This window comes from Prunus persica, chromosome G7, assembly GCF_000346465.2.
Source record: "Prunus persica cultivar Lovell chromosome G7, Prunus_persica_NCBIv2, whole genome shotgun sequence".
Lineage (NCBI taxonomy): Eukaryota > Viridiplantae > Streptophyta > Magnoliopsida > Rosales > Rosaceae > Prunus > Prunus persica.
Window position 1 is genome coordinate 21197781 of NC_034015.1, and position 17138 is coordinate 21214918.

General features: G+C 38.5%; 4 protein-coding genes across 5 annotated transcripts; 1 reads left to right on the forward strand and 3 right to left on the reverse strand.

Moving 5' to 3' along the window:
• On the reverse strand, nucleotides 52–4288 carry LOC18771632 (pyrophosphate-energized vacuolar membrane proton pump). The gene is made up of 8 exons (XM_007204581.2): nucleotides 3697–4288; nucleotides 2717–3291; nucleotides 2250–2629; nucleotides 1946–2032; nucleotides 1524–1854; nucleotides 887–1297; nucleotides 666–725; nucleotides 52–582 (listed from the first exon to the last, which is right to left on the reverse strand). The coding sequence occupies exons 1-8, from the start codon at nucleotides 3944–3946 to the stop codon at nucleotides 379–381; spliced, it is 2298 nt and encodes a 765-aa protein (XP_007204643.1). The 5' UTR covers nucleotides 3947–4288; the 3' UTR covers nucleotides 52–378.
• On the forward strand, nucleotides 6498–9175 carry LOC18771652. Of its 2 annotated transcripts, none has more exons than XM_020568132.1 (4): nucleotides 6498–6931; nucleotides 7501–7553; nucleotides 7695–8001; nucleotides 8381–9175. In XM_020568132.1, exons 1-4 carry the CDS (start codon nucleotides 6862–6864, stop codon nucleotides 8689–8691), a joined length of 741 nt encoding a protein of 246 aa, XP_020423721.1. In that variant the 5' UTR covers nucleotides 6498–6861; the 3' UTR covers nucleotides 8692–9175. The 2 variants fall into 2 exon arrangements, with proteins under 2 accessions (XP_020423721.1, XP_020423722.1); XM_020568133.1 differs by having other exon boundaries at nucleotides 6502–6931; nucleotides 7510–7553.
• LOC18770712 lies at nucleotides 9507–13741 on the reverse strand. The gene is made up of 3 exons (XM_020568131.1): nucleotides 13508–13741; nucleotides 12313–12665; nucleotides 9507–12071 (listed from the first exon to the last, which is right to left on the reverse strand). Exons 2-3 carry the CDS (start codon nucleotides 12654–12656, stop codon nucleotides 9749–9751), a joined length of 2667 nt encoding a protein of 888 aa, XP_020423720.1. The 5' UTR covers nucleotides 12657–12665; nucleotides 13508–13741; the 3' UTR covers nucleotides 9507–9748.
• LOC18771304 (patatin-like protein 1) lies at nucleotides 14577–16916 on the reverse strand. Its single transcript, XM_020569045.1, has 7 exons — nucleotides 16785–16916; nucleotides 16169–16350; nucleotides 15886–16072; nucleotides 15609–15770; nucleotides 15224–15505; nucleotides 14911–15086; nucleotides 14577–14810 (listed from the first exon to the last, which is right to left on the reverse strand). The coding sequence occupies exons 1-7, from the start codon at nucleotides 16914–16916 to the stop codon at nucleotides 14720–14722; spliced, it is 1212 nt and encodes a 403-aa protein (XP_020424634.1). The 3' UTR covers nucleotides 14577–14719.

The window sequence follows — 17138 nt, forward strand, 5'->3', positions numbered from 1 at the left end:
TTACAGAAATAGAATCATCCCAACAGGCCATGCATTAATCTATTAAAAAAATAAGAAATTGGGCAATAATTAATCATGATTAAAGGAGAGTTAGAAGAAAATCCAAACTCTTCACTAAGTTGAACCATTATCATCATCATCATCATCAACATCGTTATAACCAGCTTCATCATAATCACCACCCCCATCCCCCCTAGAAAGGGAAAATTTCTTTCGTCAATTCTACTTTTGGTAGCTAATTCAAAAGCTAAACCAGCATGTTCTAAAGACTAATATTTTGCTGAGGAGATTGAAAGAAAGGGATCGTGAGTGTGAAGAGAGCGAAGAATCAAACAACAGAGGGGAACTTCCCACTTGTCTGTTGCACCCTTTATAAACTTAAATCTTGAAGAGCAGGCCACCGTGCGTAGCGAAGAACGGAGCAAACACAAGCGACTCGACAGCCATGAGCTTGATAAGAATGTTGAGCGATGGCCCAGATGTATCCTTGAGAGGGTCTCCAATGGTGTCACCAATGACAGCTGCTTTGTGGGGATCTGATCCTTTTGGACCAAGCGTCCTTGCATGCTCTGAAGCACCAGCCTATCAAACCAGACAAAATCCAGACCGTGAGTCAAAAGCATGAAAGCCAAAATAGGCATTTTTACCAACCATCAAATGCTTACCTCAATGTACTTCTTGGCATTATCCCAAGCACCACCCGTGTTGGATGCAGAGATAGCAATCTGCAAATGTAAATATGTTAGTTCAAAATTGTCCCAAACTACTGAACGTATATCAGCAAATTAGATGCAAGACAAGCTACAAAAGTTATCGCATTAGGAAGTTGCCTATACACAAGTGAACATATATAAAGACTCAATCCAGCAACTGCTTCAGCATTTACCTGTACACCAGAGACAAGGGATCCGGCAAGCACCCCGGAGAGAGTTTCCACACCAAAAAAGATCCCAACAATGAGGGGTGTAAGCATGACAAGGGCACCAGGGGGGATCATCTCTTTGATGGAGGCGTCCGTCGAAATCTTAACGCATGTAGCATAGTCAGGCTTGGCAGTACCCTCCATGAGACCTGGGATGGTATTGAATTGCCTGCGCACTTCCTCAACCATCTTTAGAGCTGCACTTCCCACACTCTTCATCGTCATGGCAGAGAACCAATAAGGAAGCATTGCGCCCACTAACAAACCAATAACCACTTTTGGAGACAACACATCAACCGTTGAGATACCAGCACGGCTAACAAAGGCACCAAAGAGAGCAAGGGACACAAGAGCAGCAGACCCAATTGCAAATCCCTATAAACAGAAGCACACATGACTCACAAGTGACATTTGATTTTTGATGATAACTAGAGGTCTTCGACTCCTCAGACCATAGATGGACAACGTTTTCAGGTGACTAAATGCATTCTATTGGCAAAAGGAGCGTCTTAAAATATCGATTACCCAAAGAACTCGCCAAACCTTAAATAAGAATGTTCCCACAGCCAGAATTTAGACATAAACGAGAAAATTTTCAAACCTTTCCAATAGCAGCAGTGGTGTTTCCTGCCGCATCAAGAGCATCAGTTCTCTCTCTGATTCTGTGGCTCATGCCTGCCATCTCAGCAATTCCTCCAGCATTGTCACTGATGGGACCATATGCATCAATGGCCAATCCAGTTGCTATGGTGCTCAGCATTCCAAGGGCAGCTACAGCAATTCCATACATAGCTGCAAAGCTAAAACTAACAAAAATGCTAATTGCAATGGCAAAAATAGGAATAATGACGGATTTGTATCCCAATGCAAGGCCAAAAATGACATTAGTGGCAGCTCCAGTCCGACAAGAATCAGCAACATCTTGCACAGGGCTACAGCATAATATAAAAAAGCAAGGAGTTAGATTAAAAGACATGTAATACTATATATGGGAGAAAGGTAAATGCCAAGAAAACTAGATACCTGTACGCATTGCTAGTGTAATACTCTGTTACAAAACCAATGATAAGCCCAGCCCACAAACCAACACCAACACATAAGAATAGCTGCCTGCAAAAGTATGTGACAGAAGCAAACCCATTAGGTTTTACAAGATCTGAAACAAACCTGATTTTGGATAGCACTCTAAATTAGAAGGAAATATAAGGAGCCCCTTAGTTCTTGCAAACATGGGCAACCAACTGCCTCCTCATATCAACACAGAGAGCAGACTATAGAAAAAATTTACACAGATGACACTGAATTATCCCAAAAAAGGAGAGCTTACCAGCTCTTCACAACTTTCTGTGTGCCAAAATTGAAGATCGTGAAGGAAGATGGAACAGAAATCCATGTAACAATTGCAATTCCAACAGTCATCAGTACAGTGGAAATGATGAGCTGCCTCTTCAGTGCTGGTTCAATTTCATTTACAGCCTTGATCTCAAAGAAATCTGTTGCACACAGGGTGGTGAGCAAACAAACGAGGATCCCAACGGAACTGACAATGAGAGGATATAGCATTGCAGTCAACTCATGATTGATCCCAAATGAGGAAATGGATGCGACCACAAGAGCAGCACACGATGCCTCAGCGTAGGATCCGAAAAGATCAGATCCCATGCCGGCTATATCCCCAACATTGTCTCCAACATTATCAGCTATCACCTGTACAAATGGGAAACGTAAGTTTTAGAAACATAGAGAGAGCTAATTAATAACTTGAACAACTTTCCAAAGGGTGGTATCCCTTACAGCTGGGTTCCTTGGGTCATCCTCGGGAATATTCCTCTCAACCTTGCCAACAAGATCAGCACCAACATCAGCAGCTTTGGTATAGATGCCTCCACCAACCCTGCCAAAGAGAGCCATGGAAGATCCCCCAAGACCATAACCAGTTATAGCCTCGAAAAGACCACCCCAGTCATCACCATAGTACAACTTGAAGGCGTTGATAGCAATGTAAAGAACCAATAGACCACTTGAAGCAAGGAGAAAGCCCATAACAGCTCCTGCTCTGAATGCAGTAATAAAAGCCTTCCCAACACCTTTTCTTGCCTCCAATGTTGTTCTGGCATTCGCATAAGTAGCAATCTTCATCCCAAGGAATCCAGAAACCACTGAAGTTATAGCACCAAGCAAGAAGGAAATTGTGCTAAAGATGGCAGTGGCGAGAGCTGGTTTGCATATCTTTGTTTGGTCATATGTACATGGACGGCTACTTGTGCTAAATCCCTCCACAGAGCCAAGGAAAACGAAAATCAAGACTGCAAAAGCCACCATGAAACCACCGACGTATTTGTATTCGGTGAAAAGGAATGAGGTTGCTCCTGTATCACACGGCATCAAGAAGTTAGTGAAGTAAACTGGATCCCAATGAATTTTTTTATACATATAAGATACAATACAATCACTATCGAGAATCAATGTTCATATGTAGATAACAATAATATATATTATTAAAAATAAAGGTGGGTCATAACAATTGATGTGAAGGTTCCAGAACAAGCCACCATCTTCGATCTGAAAAAGTACAAAATAGTGAATACGTCTATATTTCCAGTGTTCTTCCTTACGCTACGATGATCCTAGTATGATATCATCAAATATAAAATAATATAAGAGCACACACACATAAACAAACCAAAAATCACAGAGCCAAATGTAAAAAACAAACGACGTCTGGTCTGCCAGAGCTAAAGAAAGACGTAGAATACAAGAGAGGTAAAATGGACCTTCAGAGATGGCGTTTTGAATTTCGGCGCATTTGAGGACGACGTTGTGGTCATTACCGCCTTCTTCTTCTTCGATGAGGTAATCGTTGTAGCCATTTTTGCCGGGGGCGTTTGAGTTGGCGTCTCGACCAGGCGAGAGCTTGACCTGAGAGACAAACATCCACTGCACCACAGAGAAAGCGATGCCAATGACCGCGCACAGCGGTATCAGAATCTCGGTCCCGAGATCTGGGAGAAGCGTCGCCCCCATGATTTTACCCAACAGAGAAAACAGAGAAGAAAACAGAGGAAACAGAAGAAACAGAGGGGGCTTGGCTTGGAGGTGGGTGTGTTTGTGTGAGAGAGGGAGAGAGGGAGAGAGGGAGAGAGAATATGAATGAGTTTGAGTCTGTTGATGATGAGAGTGGGATTTATATATACAGGTGAGATTGGAGTCCAGGCAAAGCGGGCGTGTGGCATTTTTATTTATTATGTTTGAAAATTTAAATATTGTTAAAATAGAATTTGGTTGCCGATAAAAAATAAATAAAATATTTAGAAAATTGGAAATTAGAGAGATGGTTGAGTGATTGTGGCAGACGCGGATCTATAGGATTGCGTTTAGCTATGGATGGAAGATGTCCGAGTCCGAGGTATTAACTTTAGTCATAGTCAAATCCTTGCCTTTTCCTTTTTCTTTTTTTAGAAAATCTTTCCTTATTAGATCCTGAATTTTCTCCATTAACCTCTTTAAACAAAGTAATGAAGTTTCTGTTTTGTCCCTCATTATCTTTTAATTAAAGAACTTAAAAAAAAAAAAACTCTTTTGAAATTAATAAATAAAACCAATCAACATGGTAATGATTCATTAGTTAAAATTAAAACTTAAAAATTCCTTAAATAGTTAAATCTTTTTATCGTAATCGTTGATTGCATGAAATAGTGATATTTGTATACAGGAGAGGATGAAAACATCCAAAACTCAACAATAGTGACCTCGTTAAAACTATATTTGTAAGCTTGATACACATTACTTGTTTGTTAAACCTTCCTTTTAAAAATGTGATATTGGTAAGTTTGATACACATTATTTCTTCATTATCCAAAGCATATCTTAGCTTTATTTTGTAAGGTCTTTAGTTTACTCTTTATTCGGGTTTTTTTAGTTTGCAAGATGCATGACAATAAAACACGTGTATATTTTTCTTTATATTGTTGTGAATAAAAGTGTTAGCACAATATATTCCTGTGTTAGTTCGGAGAAATCTTGTATAGAATATAACTTTTTCTTTCACCAAAAAATAAAATAAAGAATAATAAAGTTTGCACGAAGAGTCCCAACTAAAAAGATATTGTATGACAACGACACGTCGACACATTCTTTGAGCAAAGAGGAATCTCTGAAAACGACATATCAATATCATTAGCGAATTCCAATCTTATCAATCAACGACGCTTACAATTCACGATCATTATAAGAACGTGTCGTCGTGTGCACGGATTAGAATATATAAAAAATATTTTAATAAATTTAATATTTCCTTAAATATGAAGTCTTAGAAATTGTTAATAATTAATGCCAAGCAGGTGAAGCTGACATGGAACTTATTCGGATAACTCTTCACCGAACCTTATTTTAGGCGCATTCCGTGCCCCAATCGTCTTTCCTCTTTATTCAGTTTTATCCTCTTTACACTTTTTATTATTATTTAAGGTTTTATTTATTTATTATTCATTAATTTTGTTGGCTAACACGTGTAATTCACTGCATGATCCACGGGAGCAAACTACGTATTTAAAGGTGGCCCTCATATCGTATTATCGTGTGCTATCGTGTAGCATATCATGCTACATGGATCGATCGGCGAGTAAAATAAAGTTTGTGCAACATTATTAAAATATTGTAAGAAGGGAAGCCGCGCATTTATTTATTTATTTTTGGTTCGGGTTTGGTGAGTGAAGATTGGATGGTGCCATCATGTACGTAGGAACTTATATTTCATGCATGCACAATGTCTGCCTTCCCTTTCACTGAGTCTCTTGTCTGTTGATTTGGGTTGATAATATTTATCTTTTTAGTACAAACGATAATTTAAACTATATGAAAATAAGATTTTACATACACAACTGTTATACTGTGTTATTCGAATATGAAACTTCTAGTTTGTAAATCAAAACTACATCAAATATTCTATTCTATTATAAATTATGGAAACTTCTCAAGTAATTTAAAAATGGCAGGTCACGTGTTATAGTAATCCATGCAACTTCCGACTTGAAAACAAAAGATATTCCGAAAGGAGGTGAATAATGCAACTGGCAAGTGCTTTGTGGGCACGTGGATCACATTGACGTAGAGAATTTCTAAAGTACTTTATGTGGAAAGTCGTGTAAGTTCCTCTTTGATCTGTCCAATGCCACGCGGCGCAACAACAATCAGGTGTAAGTCATCGATCCTTTATCTTTTTTAAATTCGTTCTTTTAAATTAATTTATTAAAAAGAAAATTAGAAGAAAAAGAGCGGGTAATGCTTGGATCTTTATGTGGGCTGCCAGAGTTGTTCCACCTATGATTGCAGTCCACTTTGGCTGATGATCAGGCTTGAGTTTCGAGGCCGACATCAATTTGTTGCTACTTTCTTCCTCTTGGGCCCTTGACAACTAATGAAGAAACATCTCCAAAAACGATTTAAAGTATTAATTTTTGTCTAGTTCAACTAAACACTAGAAAAAGTGGGATTCAAAAACTAAACAACAAAATTAAGTGTACAAAAACGAAATGGCATTGGATGGAGAGGAAGAGCAAATGCAAATGGGAAGGACTATAATGGTCATTGTGGAGAAATGAGAAATGATGGGTTGGGTTGGGTCGGGTTGCCTTCCAAAAGCTCATGTGCACGTGTTCGCTTTTACCAGTTCATCAGAAACGAACTACCCAAATTTCACGACCAAAAACAAAACACACACACACTCCATCTCTCTGTCTCTGTGTGTGTGTCTCTGACGGTTTGGTTTCGACTTTCGTTTGCTACATTTCATTTGGTGGCGACCGTACGTTTTGAGTTTGAGAAAAAGGCACGAGTGTCCGCTGATACCGCAAAGCCACAGATCGAACTAAAACCTCAAAGAATCTTTGTGCTCTCTCTTCATCAAGCTCCGTCAGATTCAATATCCATCTTTGCTTACTATGGGCAAGAGGAAGCTGCCCTCTGATCACAGCCAGACCCACCCTCCCCCTTTCTCTCCTCATCCTTCGGGTACGCTTCTTTTTTCTGTTCTTTGAAAATGCGCTGAAACCAAAGAAAAATGAAAGAAACCAACCTTTTTCTTGTTCTTGCATCATCATAGCATATTGTACTCATCAATTATGATAAAAACTCGACCTTTGCTCTTCTTTTAATTAAATAACGCTAAAAGAATTGGGGGCCTTGCTCAATTGAGCCAATTTTGTTGTGGTAAGAGGTGAATGATGCTTATCCTTTAATCAATGTTACGAATTTTTTCTGGGTTTCTTTGTTACTCTGTCATTTGGGTTAATGGGGTTTTCTTTTTTCTTTTAGTTTTCTAGTTGATCAATTACTAAATGAATGGGGCTCTGTGTTGGATTTGCTTTATTAGATATTTCAGAAATGCTGAAATCACAATTTTCAATTTCTGTTTTCTACCAATTCGTCTGGCCTGATCCCAGCTTCAGAAAAAAAAATTCTACCAAAAAAATAGTTTCTTGATTATGTTAGAGAACTAAATGATTTTAAGAAGGATACATTGCCACTTTCATTTTATCCAAGTAAGTGAAATGTGAATGATGTTTTCCTTTTCTTTTAAGATCTTGCAGACATCATGCCATGTTCTTCGGGAATGGAATTACTGTCACAAGAGGTTAGCTGTGCTTTTCCTATTCATGTTACCAATATGATTTCTGGTCAACATTGCAACTTTTTTATTTTATATTTCTTCCTTTTCATGCATTAGGAGAGAGAGTTATTTTTAATCTTTAATCTTTTTTTTTTTTCTTTCCAGAAACCTTTGCATTCTGTTGATTCTGGCGAACAACTAAAGTCCCTGTCATCTGTACTGGACTCTACGGATAGTTCTTTGAAGCTACTAAACGCCCACCCTTCTGTTGCACAGCAGCATCATCCAAGCCTTGGCCGATCAACCTTCTTTAAACGCTCACGTCATCACTATGCCCATCAATACTCTCGCCGTAACTCAGGCAATCTTGCTAACACATCAACTTCTCGTGGAAAAGGAGTACCTTTACGTGATGATAAGCTCTCTTATAAGTTGGCTACTCAAAGCAACTCCGAGTCCAGACGTCATTCAGGTTTGATATTTGTTTGTCCTCTTTTTCTTCTGTATCTTCGGTTCAACTTCCAAATACCTCTATGAAGTTCCTTAGTTTTGATGGAAGGTTTCGAGCATTAAGACAATGGAAGCTCTAGAATTATCACAACCAAAATAATGCTACATGGATGAATGGAGCATTTTTAACGAGCTTATGTTTTCGGGATATTATTTCCTACTTAGAATCATAGGAATTTACTTATTTTGTGCTCAGTTTCGTTCATTGAGCATGACTTTTCTGGAAGGATTCTGTGATAACTGTTTTTGAGATATATTTTCTTGTTCATTTCTTCTGCAGCTTGACATCTGTAGTATTGTCTTTTTGATGCATTGACTTTGTTTTTCCAATTTTTCCCCAGAAATTAGGGAAAACCCCTTTCTTCGGCAACCCAGAATTAGGTCTAGTTACTTGACAACCGATGCTGCATCACCTGATCCGGGGAAGATGGTATGTGAGATTTGTGAGAAGCTGTTGAGGCGTAAACCTTTCTTACTTGGTAGCACGCTGTCTTCCACTGAAGTCTCTGTTGTGGCGGTTTTAGGTTGTGGCCATGCTTATCATGCAGATTGTTTGGAGCAGAAAACAAGTTTTGAAGATAGACGCGACCCGCACTGTCCGTTGTGTCTTGGATTGTTGCCCAAGGTTGAAGATTCAAGAGAGCAGGTCTAGGGAAGGTGGTGATTGGATTGGAAGCCTTTGAGGCAGAAACCGTAATTTCTTGGTAGCACCTGTCTTTTGCTGAACTCTGTGGCAACTTTTGTTTGTGGCCATCTTTCATGGCAGACTTGGGGCACAATACAAGTTGGAAGAAAGATGCAACCCGCCTCGTCCTGTGTGTGGGCCTGAGGTTCAAGGTTCGAGAAGGCAGGAATAGTTTGCAGAGTCTGCAACTTTACTCCATTAATAGCCTAGTACTGACTATCTAGATGAGAGGTCCACAGTAAGAAATATTGGAAGCTTTTGAGCAGACTAACTATGACAGACAAAAACTCTCGGTTTGATACTGTTAATGTAGTTTGTATGAAGTAGTTAATGACTGTTTTTTATGCCTGGCAGTTAGGGGAAGCAACTTTGTGGTCGTGTAATTTTCTAATGCTAGTTCATGTCATTTTCTGGATGCCATTAATAATATAATTTGTACATTCGTCTTACATGGATTTGTCTTTGAATTTTCTGCAGTATACCAGTTATCGAAAATTTGCATAGACACGAGACTGCTCCTTTCCTGTTACGAATTTCTTAAATCTTCAACTTAATTTAATGGGATATTGACCTTGCAAGATGTGTCTTTTTCTTTATAAAAAAAAAAAAATCAAGGTTTAGACTTTCTCAAAAGCAAAACAAACAAAAACAATTGTTTGCCCAACGCTGGGGAAGAGACAGATGCGGCTCTAGAGGTCCCAGCAATGGCTGGAGCAGAGACCTCTAGCCTTGTCCAAACACGATTGCAATCCTTTCCATCCTTCGCAAGATTGCCAAGTATATGTCCTGTAACATTATTCTCACTACTATACATTTCACGAACTTGACAATTCAAAGTTTCAAAAGCTGTATATGAATATAAAATTATAGGCTAATTGAAGAACAAAAGAACTCAACCACAAATCTAAGGGAGTTCGGGAAACTGTTGATCACCACTCTACGCATTCATAATAAACAAGCATCCAAGTTATTATGATCAAAGATTACATGGAGGATGCACAGAGCAATACATACACAAGAGGACCTATGGGGTTGGGGTGGTGGGTGCCTTGCACGTTGCTTTGTTATGCCCAACTTCCTTGCACCTAGCGCAAGTAACTGTCCTTGTGATCACACCCTTTGTTCTGGTCTGCTTTTTCTTTTCTTGGTTTTGTGGCTTGGAGATGAATGGAGGAAGTACATGCAGAGTCTCTAAGTCAATTGTGTCACTATCCAAGGGCTGGAAAGGGACCGATGGGTTTATAGATTCAGAATACGTCAACTGAAAGTTGTTGGCTTTAAAGTATCTTGAACAATAATCATATACATTCCTACCAGTGCAGTTAAAGACGGCAATAGCATGACAGCAGGGTAGGCCGGTTGCTTTCCATTTCAGACAGCTACAGTCCCATTTATCAATATCCACAACATTGATGGAGTCCTTGTGAACCTCAAAAAGAGTATCAGATGAAAATAAGACTTTAAGACCATATGCTTGAAGAGTTTCTTGTCGCAACTTTTCCTCCTTGGATGGAGTGAGCTTTGTAGGCCATGTACTTGAATCTGTTCGACGAGTGTTTATCAACTCCATCAGCTTACAACTTAGCACTTCGATCTTCCGTGCTATGGGTAACTCCCGTACTTCCTCTATCCACTTGATGTATGTCTCTGCAACGTCGGATGTCACATGGTTATAGTGCTCACCTTTAAATAATGCATTTGTCCAACATTCTGGTTCAATTTGCAGGACCCAGTCATAAGCCTGTGAAGAAACCCTTCTAATTTGATCAGTACTTGTTTTAAAACCATCAAGTCGGACTGCATGGGCTGCAGCCACAAAATTGATTGGCAACGAACCCTTCCCATCTCCATGGAATGGACCCTTCAAGTTTTTCTTAAAGCTTTCCAGAAGGCGGTGCAATGAGTAGCCATGGTGGGCATTCTCAAATACCTCAATCACTGATTTCTTAAGTCCCTTCTCTCTATCAGAGACAAAAGTTAAGGATTGTGAGGTTGAAACCACCGACCTTAACTGCTCCAAAAACCAACGCCAATTATCATCATTCTCAACATCTACTATAGCAAATGCAACTGGGAAAACACCGTCATCTCCATCCAAAGCTGTAGCAGCAAAAAAAGTCTCATGGTATTTTGATTTTAAAGATGTAGCATCAAGGAAAATAATGGGGCGACAACCATTCTGAAAACCATGTATTGAAGCATGAAAGCAAACAAAGAGACGTTGAAATCTCCTATCATCACCAGTGAAAAGCGTAATATTACTACCAGGATTTGCCTCTGCCATCTTCTCACAAAACCTAGGTAACTGGTTATATGCCTCTCTATATGAACCCAGAAGTAGCTCCCTAGCATCTTCAATTCCACGCCATACTTGAGTATAGTTCACCGCAATCCCAAAATCCTGAAGAATGCCATTGGCAAGTTCTTTTGGCTTGAGATGTGGGCTGTCTAGTAATCTGTCTTTTATGATGCTTACCAACCAACTTTTAGTCGGATGATAAGATTTCCAGAACTCCCTTCCACATGTATGTATTTTGTTCATATTCTTTATCCTAAACCTTTGAACAGATGAGTCCCATGATGCGTGAATTCTCCAGGAACAGCCTTCAGCTATACATCTGCCACTTGCACGGTTAGTATCATTCTTTTTTAACCTATACATAAAACGATGAGCAATGGCATATTTTTGCAGTGCATCACGAAATTCTTTAACACTTTTGAATTCCTGTCCAACCCCAGTGATACCATCTTTCCATAATGTGACTAGTTTTTCAGGTGGAACATCATTTGATTGCCCTAGAGTATCCTGTATAGGGTCACTGCTATTACTACTATCTTTACAGGGAAGGGTATCTTGTTTCTGACCCACATCATCAGTTTCTGCAGTAGTATTGTGGCTAAGAATATTCTTCTTCCGGGGCATAACTTTTCTTTTCTCCCCAACATGGTCAGTGACAGCAACAATGGTAGGACCATCAGCACCAATTTTCCAAGCAGCAGTGCGTCTTCGCTTCTTAACAGTATCAGCAGGGGTAGCGTTCATATCAAATTCATTCGAGCTGTGGACATTTGCATCAGCCGTTACAGTAACGGGATCAGATGGAATGGAACTAGGAACATCCACTCCACTTGGGCTTTGGGTTCTTTCTTCGACAGACATGACAGAGCCCGTTTGTTTTGATAGAGGAAGAGGGGCAGGGACAACTGGGATGGCATTGGCAGCTGCAGAACCCACTGCAGATTTAACATCAGTTGGTACTGTAAGAGGACTAGAGTGTAAAGCAGCAGCTGAAGTAGTGGAGGCGGCAACAGGGGTCACAGATTCAGCCAGTTTTATCCCACATGCCCTGCAAGTGATAATTTAAACTATCAATGCAAGAACAACTTGCAAAAGTGCTGCAATCACCAGTCAAAATTCTTCAGTTACAGTATGGGGGGACTGTCCTCATTTCCTTAAAAGCCAGGAAATCATGATAGCAAGGCCATTATGCTTTTTTATGAAATGACGACAGTATACCTCTTTACCTGAACTGGATTTAGCAGTAATTTCAGGAAAGTAGATGCAACTAGACAAAACAAAAGAAATACCTTCTTTGTGTGCTTAAGGCTTCACTGTCAAAACCTGCTTTCCCCATGACAAAAACATCAGCAGTTACTGATTTCCCATGGAACTCATACATCCTTTTTAGGTCCTTATCATTGGATAAAGTGATAAGAGTTCGCGTATTTCCTGGGAGAAAATACTTCATGGATATGGATTTATATTCTAAATTCAACATTTCAGCCAATTTAAACTTGAGATCATCAAATACGGTTTCAAGATTGATATCTACTGCATGTGCCTCTCCACCCGTATATGACATGGATCCATCATCCTTTATGACGAATTCACCACCAGACTGGCAGATTAAGATAAGCTTTGTCCTCGCCATCACAAGGAACTTCAAAGATTCGAATAAAAGGAATTAAAAACCAGTATACAATTACACTAAATTTACTACAATCTAATAAGATGTACCTAAAAGCTATTTCAAAATGCATTCATAAAGCTGGTGCAGAAAAAGATTTCACCATTATAGCACTAGTTCATCGTGTGCGTGCTTGACTTTAGACAACTTATAGCTACTTTCTACAGCTTGTGTGCATATACATCGAAAAAACCATAAAAAGATTTCACCATTATAGCACTAGTTCATCGTGTGTGTGCTTGACTGCAGACAACTTAGCTACTTTCTACAGCTTCTGTGCATATACATCGAAAAATCATCGCCCCAAAGAACCTGCTTTGCAAACATATGCAGGCACGAAAACAAAGCAAAAACCCAGTTCAAAACAATAATGGAAGCAGCACATTAGCATTCACATAAAAATTATTGATAAAGAAAATTGACATAAAATATTACAGTATCGAAATGATCATAAAAGAGCATGTCGGTTATCATCTGAGCCCAACTTTACATCAAAACGACGCCAAAATCAGTGTATTCACGGCGAGTCAACGGAAAACAGTTTAAAGAAAGTCAACAAATCCAACCCCGATGAGCATTTAATGAGCAATCTAACTTAAGTAAGCTCCTTTTTCCCGGAAACCCTGAATTCTAAGTCCAAGATCATGACTTTAAACCAAAAACCCACACCCAAGATTATAAGCACACTAACATTTATTGAATTGATTACTAATTTACTAGGACATGAAATTTATTTGTTACCAACTTGCCAGAAACACAGTATTGGGAGAAAGAATTTAACTCTTTGCTGTGAGGAGAGAGAAGAAAGAGCTTACCAGAAGAGGAGGTGCAGGGTGTGATGAAAACCCTAAATTTTGGGGCCTTCTGGAAATAATGATAAAACAGGTGGATGATTAAAGACTTGGAGCATAGAAAGGGAAGGGTGTGATAGAAATGTAAGTAAAAAACTGGGCCTGAGAAATGTCAAAAGAGGCTCCTTTGGGATTTAGGGGAATTTGGTTGAAAGGAGCCAAAGGGAAATGCGCTTGGATGCAGCACCAGTGCAAGCTTGGAAGCTGGACCATGATTCTATGCTATCCACGTGGCCTTAATAAAACATCATTTCTCACTACCAAAAAAGAAAAACGAAAAGGAGTCTAAAGTCAAGTAGGAAGAAAAAAAAGACCTTAGATTAATGATTTTAAGTTGGAACTTTTATGTAGGGATGGTTGGGTTTGAATTGGATTGATTTCACTTTAAAATTGTGATTAAATCAATTATAATATAATGATTTCATTTCAAAAAAACATAATTAGTAATGAAAATAATTAAATCAAGCTAAGATACTATTTAATTACTAAAAAGATAATTTTAAAAAAATATTGACATAAAGATACTAAGTTTATATTTATTTTTGTAAAAACACACCTATATTCATTGAGTTCTATGATGTTGATAAGCGCTTTCCTGCTTGGGGCTTTTGGGGAAGGACAGTTAATGGTACTGTATCGCATTGCTTCAACTTGAATGGGAGTGCAAGTGACGTTTGTTTGCAAACTCATTCAGTACATCTAAACGTCTGTATTGTTTAGCCCTGTTAGTAACTTGTTTGTTCATTTTAATTAATCGGGATTAATGTAAAAGGTGGGCAGATTTCTGTTGTTCAAGGTCTTTTGGAAGAGCATGCGTTCCATGGACATGAAGCCACTCACCTTCCATGCAGCAAGCCAACCATCTACATCATAGGTTCGTTCTTCTTTACAGATGCAGTAGTTCAATCTCAAGAATCTGTTCATTATGAAACATGTTACTAGGGATTAATTTCAAAGTGCTTTATCAGTGCACACAAACTCCTACAACATCATGAAAAAAAAGACTTAAAACAACTCAAGCTGCTTTCATTGGCCACGTCATGAATAAATTGAATAATTTCCCAGTTACAAATATATACATAACATTGGGAGAAATTAGTTTCAGAACTGAATTACATGAAATAAAAAATAAATAAAAATTATTGAGCTATTCATTTCTCTTAACGAAAAACATAACTACAAGGACTTATGTGAGAGCAAAGCAGCATTTTCGTGAACGACCACCCTCTTCCTCCGAGCCCTCTCCTCAGAGAGAATTTTCGCCATCCTACATGATCATGCAAATTAATGGACAAAACAAAAGTAATAAGTAAGATAATTTATTGAATTTACACATCTTAAATGAGAATAAAAGAGCAAATGTGTACCTCTCGAGAGCCACTTCATTTGTAACCTCAGGATGAACAAGCTCGAGTTTACCGGTACCAAAATTCAATCTCAAAACGGGTTTCTTCAACAATGCCTCTCCAACTTTTACAAGATCATTCAAGTTTTCTTCGGTGGCAATATCCACAGAAGCCAATGTTCCACTTAGTGTATCGTCCTGCATTCATTTCCAATTACATGCTTAGTTTGTGTTGTACATAATTTAGGCGCATGTATTTTGATTCTGTGTACATATACTTAACATAAAAACAAACAAACGACCACTTGACATTTATCTCAATTTTATTGTGTTACCTGAATTCGGAGGTAATTGCCTTTAGACTGAAGAGCTTCAAAAAAGGAACCACTGTAGAACGCAACCATGTCACTATTTACTCTAGTAAGAAGATCCACCAGTGGAGCCGAACGATCTTTTCCGATCAGCCAATCCAGAGCACCCCAACAAGCTGCTTTTTTGGCATCGTACTTCTTCTCAGATGTCATACCAGTCCCCAGTGATATAAGTAAGACCCGCTCATGGATGCCAGTGTTGCCCTCCTGCATGTCTGTTTCCGATTCGGTTATACCAACCATGGCCTACCCCCCCAAAAAAAAAAGGGTAAAAAATTAATTAATGATCATATATATGAATTATTCAGATGCAAATTAAGTTTTTGAAATTGGGTCACATCAATATTACCGGGTTATTGGCAGCAATTCCACCATCAACGAGATTGAATTCTCTTGATTCGCCTGTTGAAGTTGTGGTAGTAAATTGATGAGGTGGAAGGTAGGCTGGGGCTGCTGAAGTTGCAACACATATATCCGACATCAAAGCATCTAGGCTGGGATCCTTTTTCAACTGAAATCATGACCAACATATATACACAAAATCAAGAATTATTTACAAAAAGAGAAAACCAAGAATTAAATTATATACACATGTGTTCCAATTAGGATATAATTAATAAACATACCATATGGCTGGAGAAAATAACTGGATGTCCTTGCTTTATATCAGTAGCTGTGATTGCAACGTTAGTCAACATGTCATGCAAATGTTTGTCTCCTAGTATTTTCTTCAACAGCTTACGTAAATACTTCCCATTATATTTGGGCCTTACTAAACATTTCAAATACTGTATGATTTTGCCAATGCGAGAGCTGCTGCACAAGGAATCAAAATTAATTATTGTTACTCGTTATGCATATAAAAGGTACGTAGTGCAAGACTCTCTGTCAACAATTAACTATACGTACCTGGGTTGGGGGAAGATCTTTGGGCAGTGTTGGCGATAAAAGGAGACGATATCTTTTGCAGCATATAAGGGGCGATTATTTTTATCTGGGGTAGTAAGCATGGATGCCATAAGGCCACCTGTGCTCGTCCCTACAACCCAATCAAGATAATCTGCAAGCCTTACATGATCACCATCTATCTTCTGCATATAGCAAACAAGTAAAACAAAATTAGTCGTATTAGATTACAAACCAAAAAAAAAAAAGAAAAAAAAAAAGAAGAAGAATGATAAACACACTAATATCAAATTGTGACTAATGAAATAAACATGATAGTTAGGTATAGCACTACGTAATGACATGACTCGTTTACTCATATTATAATACGCGTATTTATTTATATATTGCTATACGTGCACATTCGATAAAAGTGACCACTAATAAATTAACTGCAAAAAACGCAATATATATGTACATAGCGGCATGCATGCAGTGGTAATGTGGTATGATAAAATTTTGGAGCACTTGGTGACAAAATGCAGATCGGGCTCATATTTTAATGAAAGAAATATTGTTTGGTGAACAAAATTTGATATTATAAATTGCTCAAAATAGAGTTCTAGTTTTGATTATTTACCTGAAGCTTAGACTCTAGGAATGCAAGCATAACTCCTGGAATAATCCCTCTTATTCCACCTCCATCAATAGAAAGAACAGTGGTGAGACTTCCGTTAGCGCGACCATGAAGGGATGATTTTGTTTTCTCCATGAGTGAGAGATTCAAGAGAAGACAATGCACAAGACTTAACAACGAAAACTAGAGAGCGATTGATTTGACGTTGCAAGAATCTCAAAAGGAAAGCTTTGCAAGTTATGGGATTAACCAATTGAGTTGTGGGGCTTTATATAGTGATATTTCCCTCTGTGAGCAGGAGATTTTAGTTTCCGTGTTTATATTCTAAGTTGTATTTACTTTCCTTTTTGTATAGTT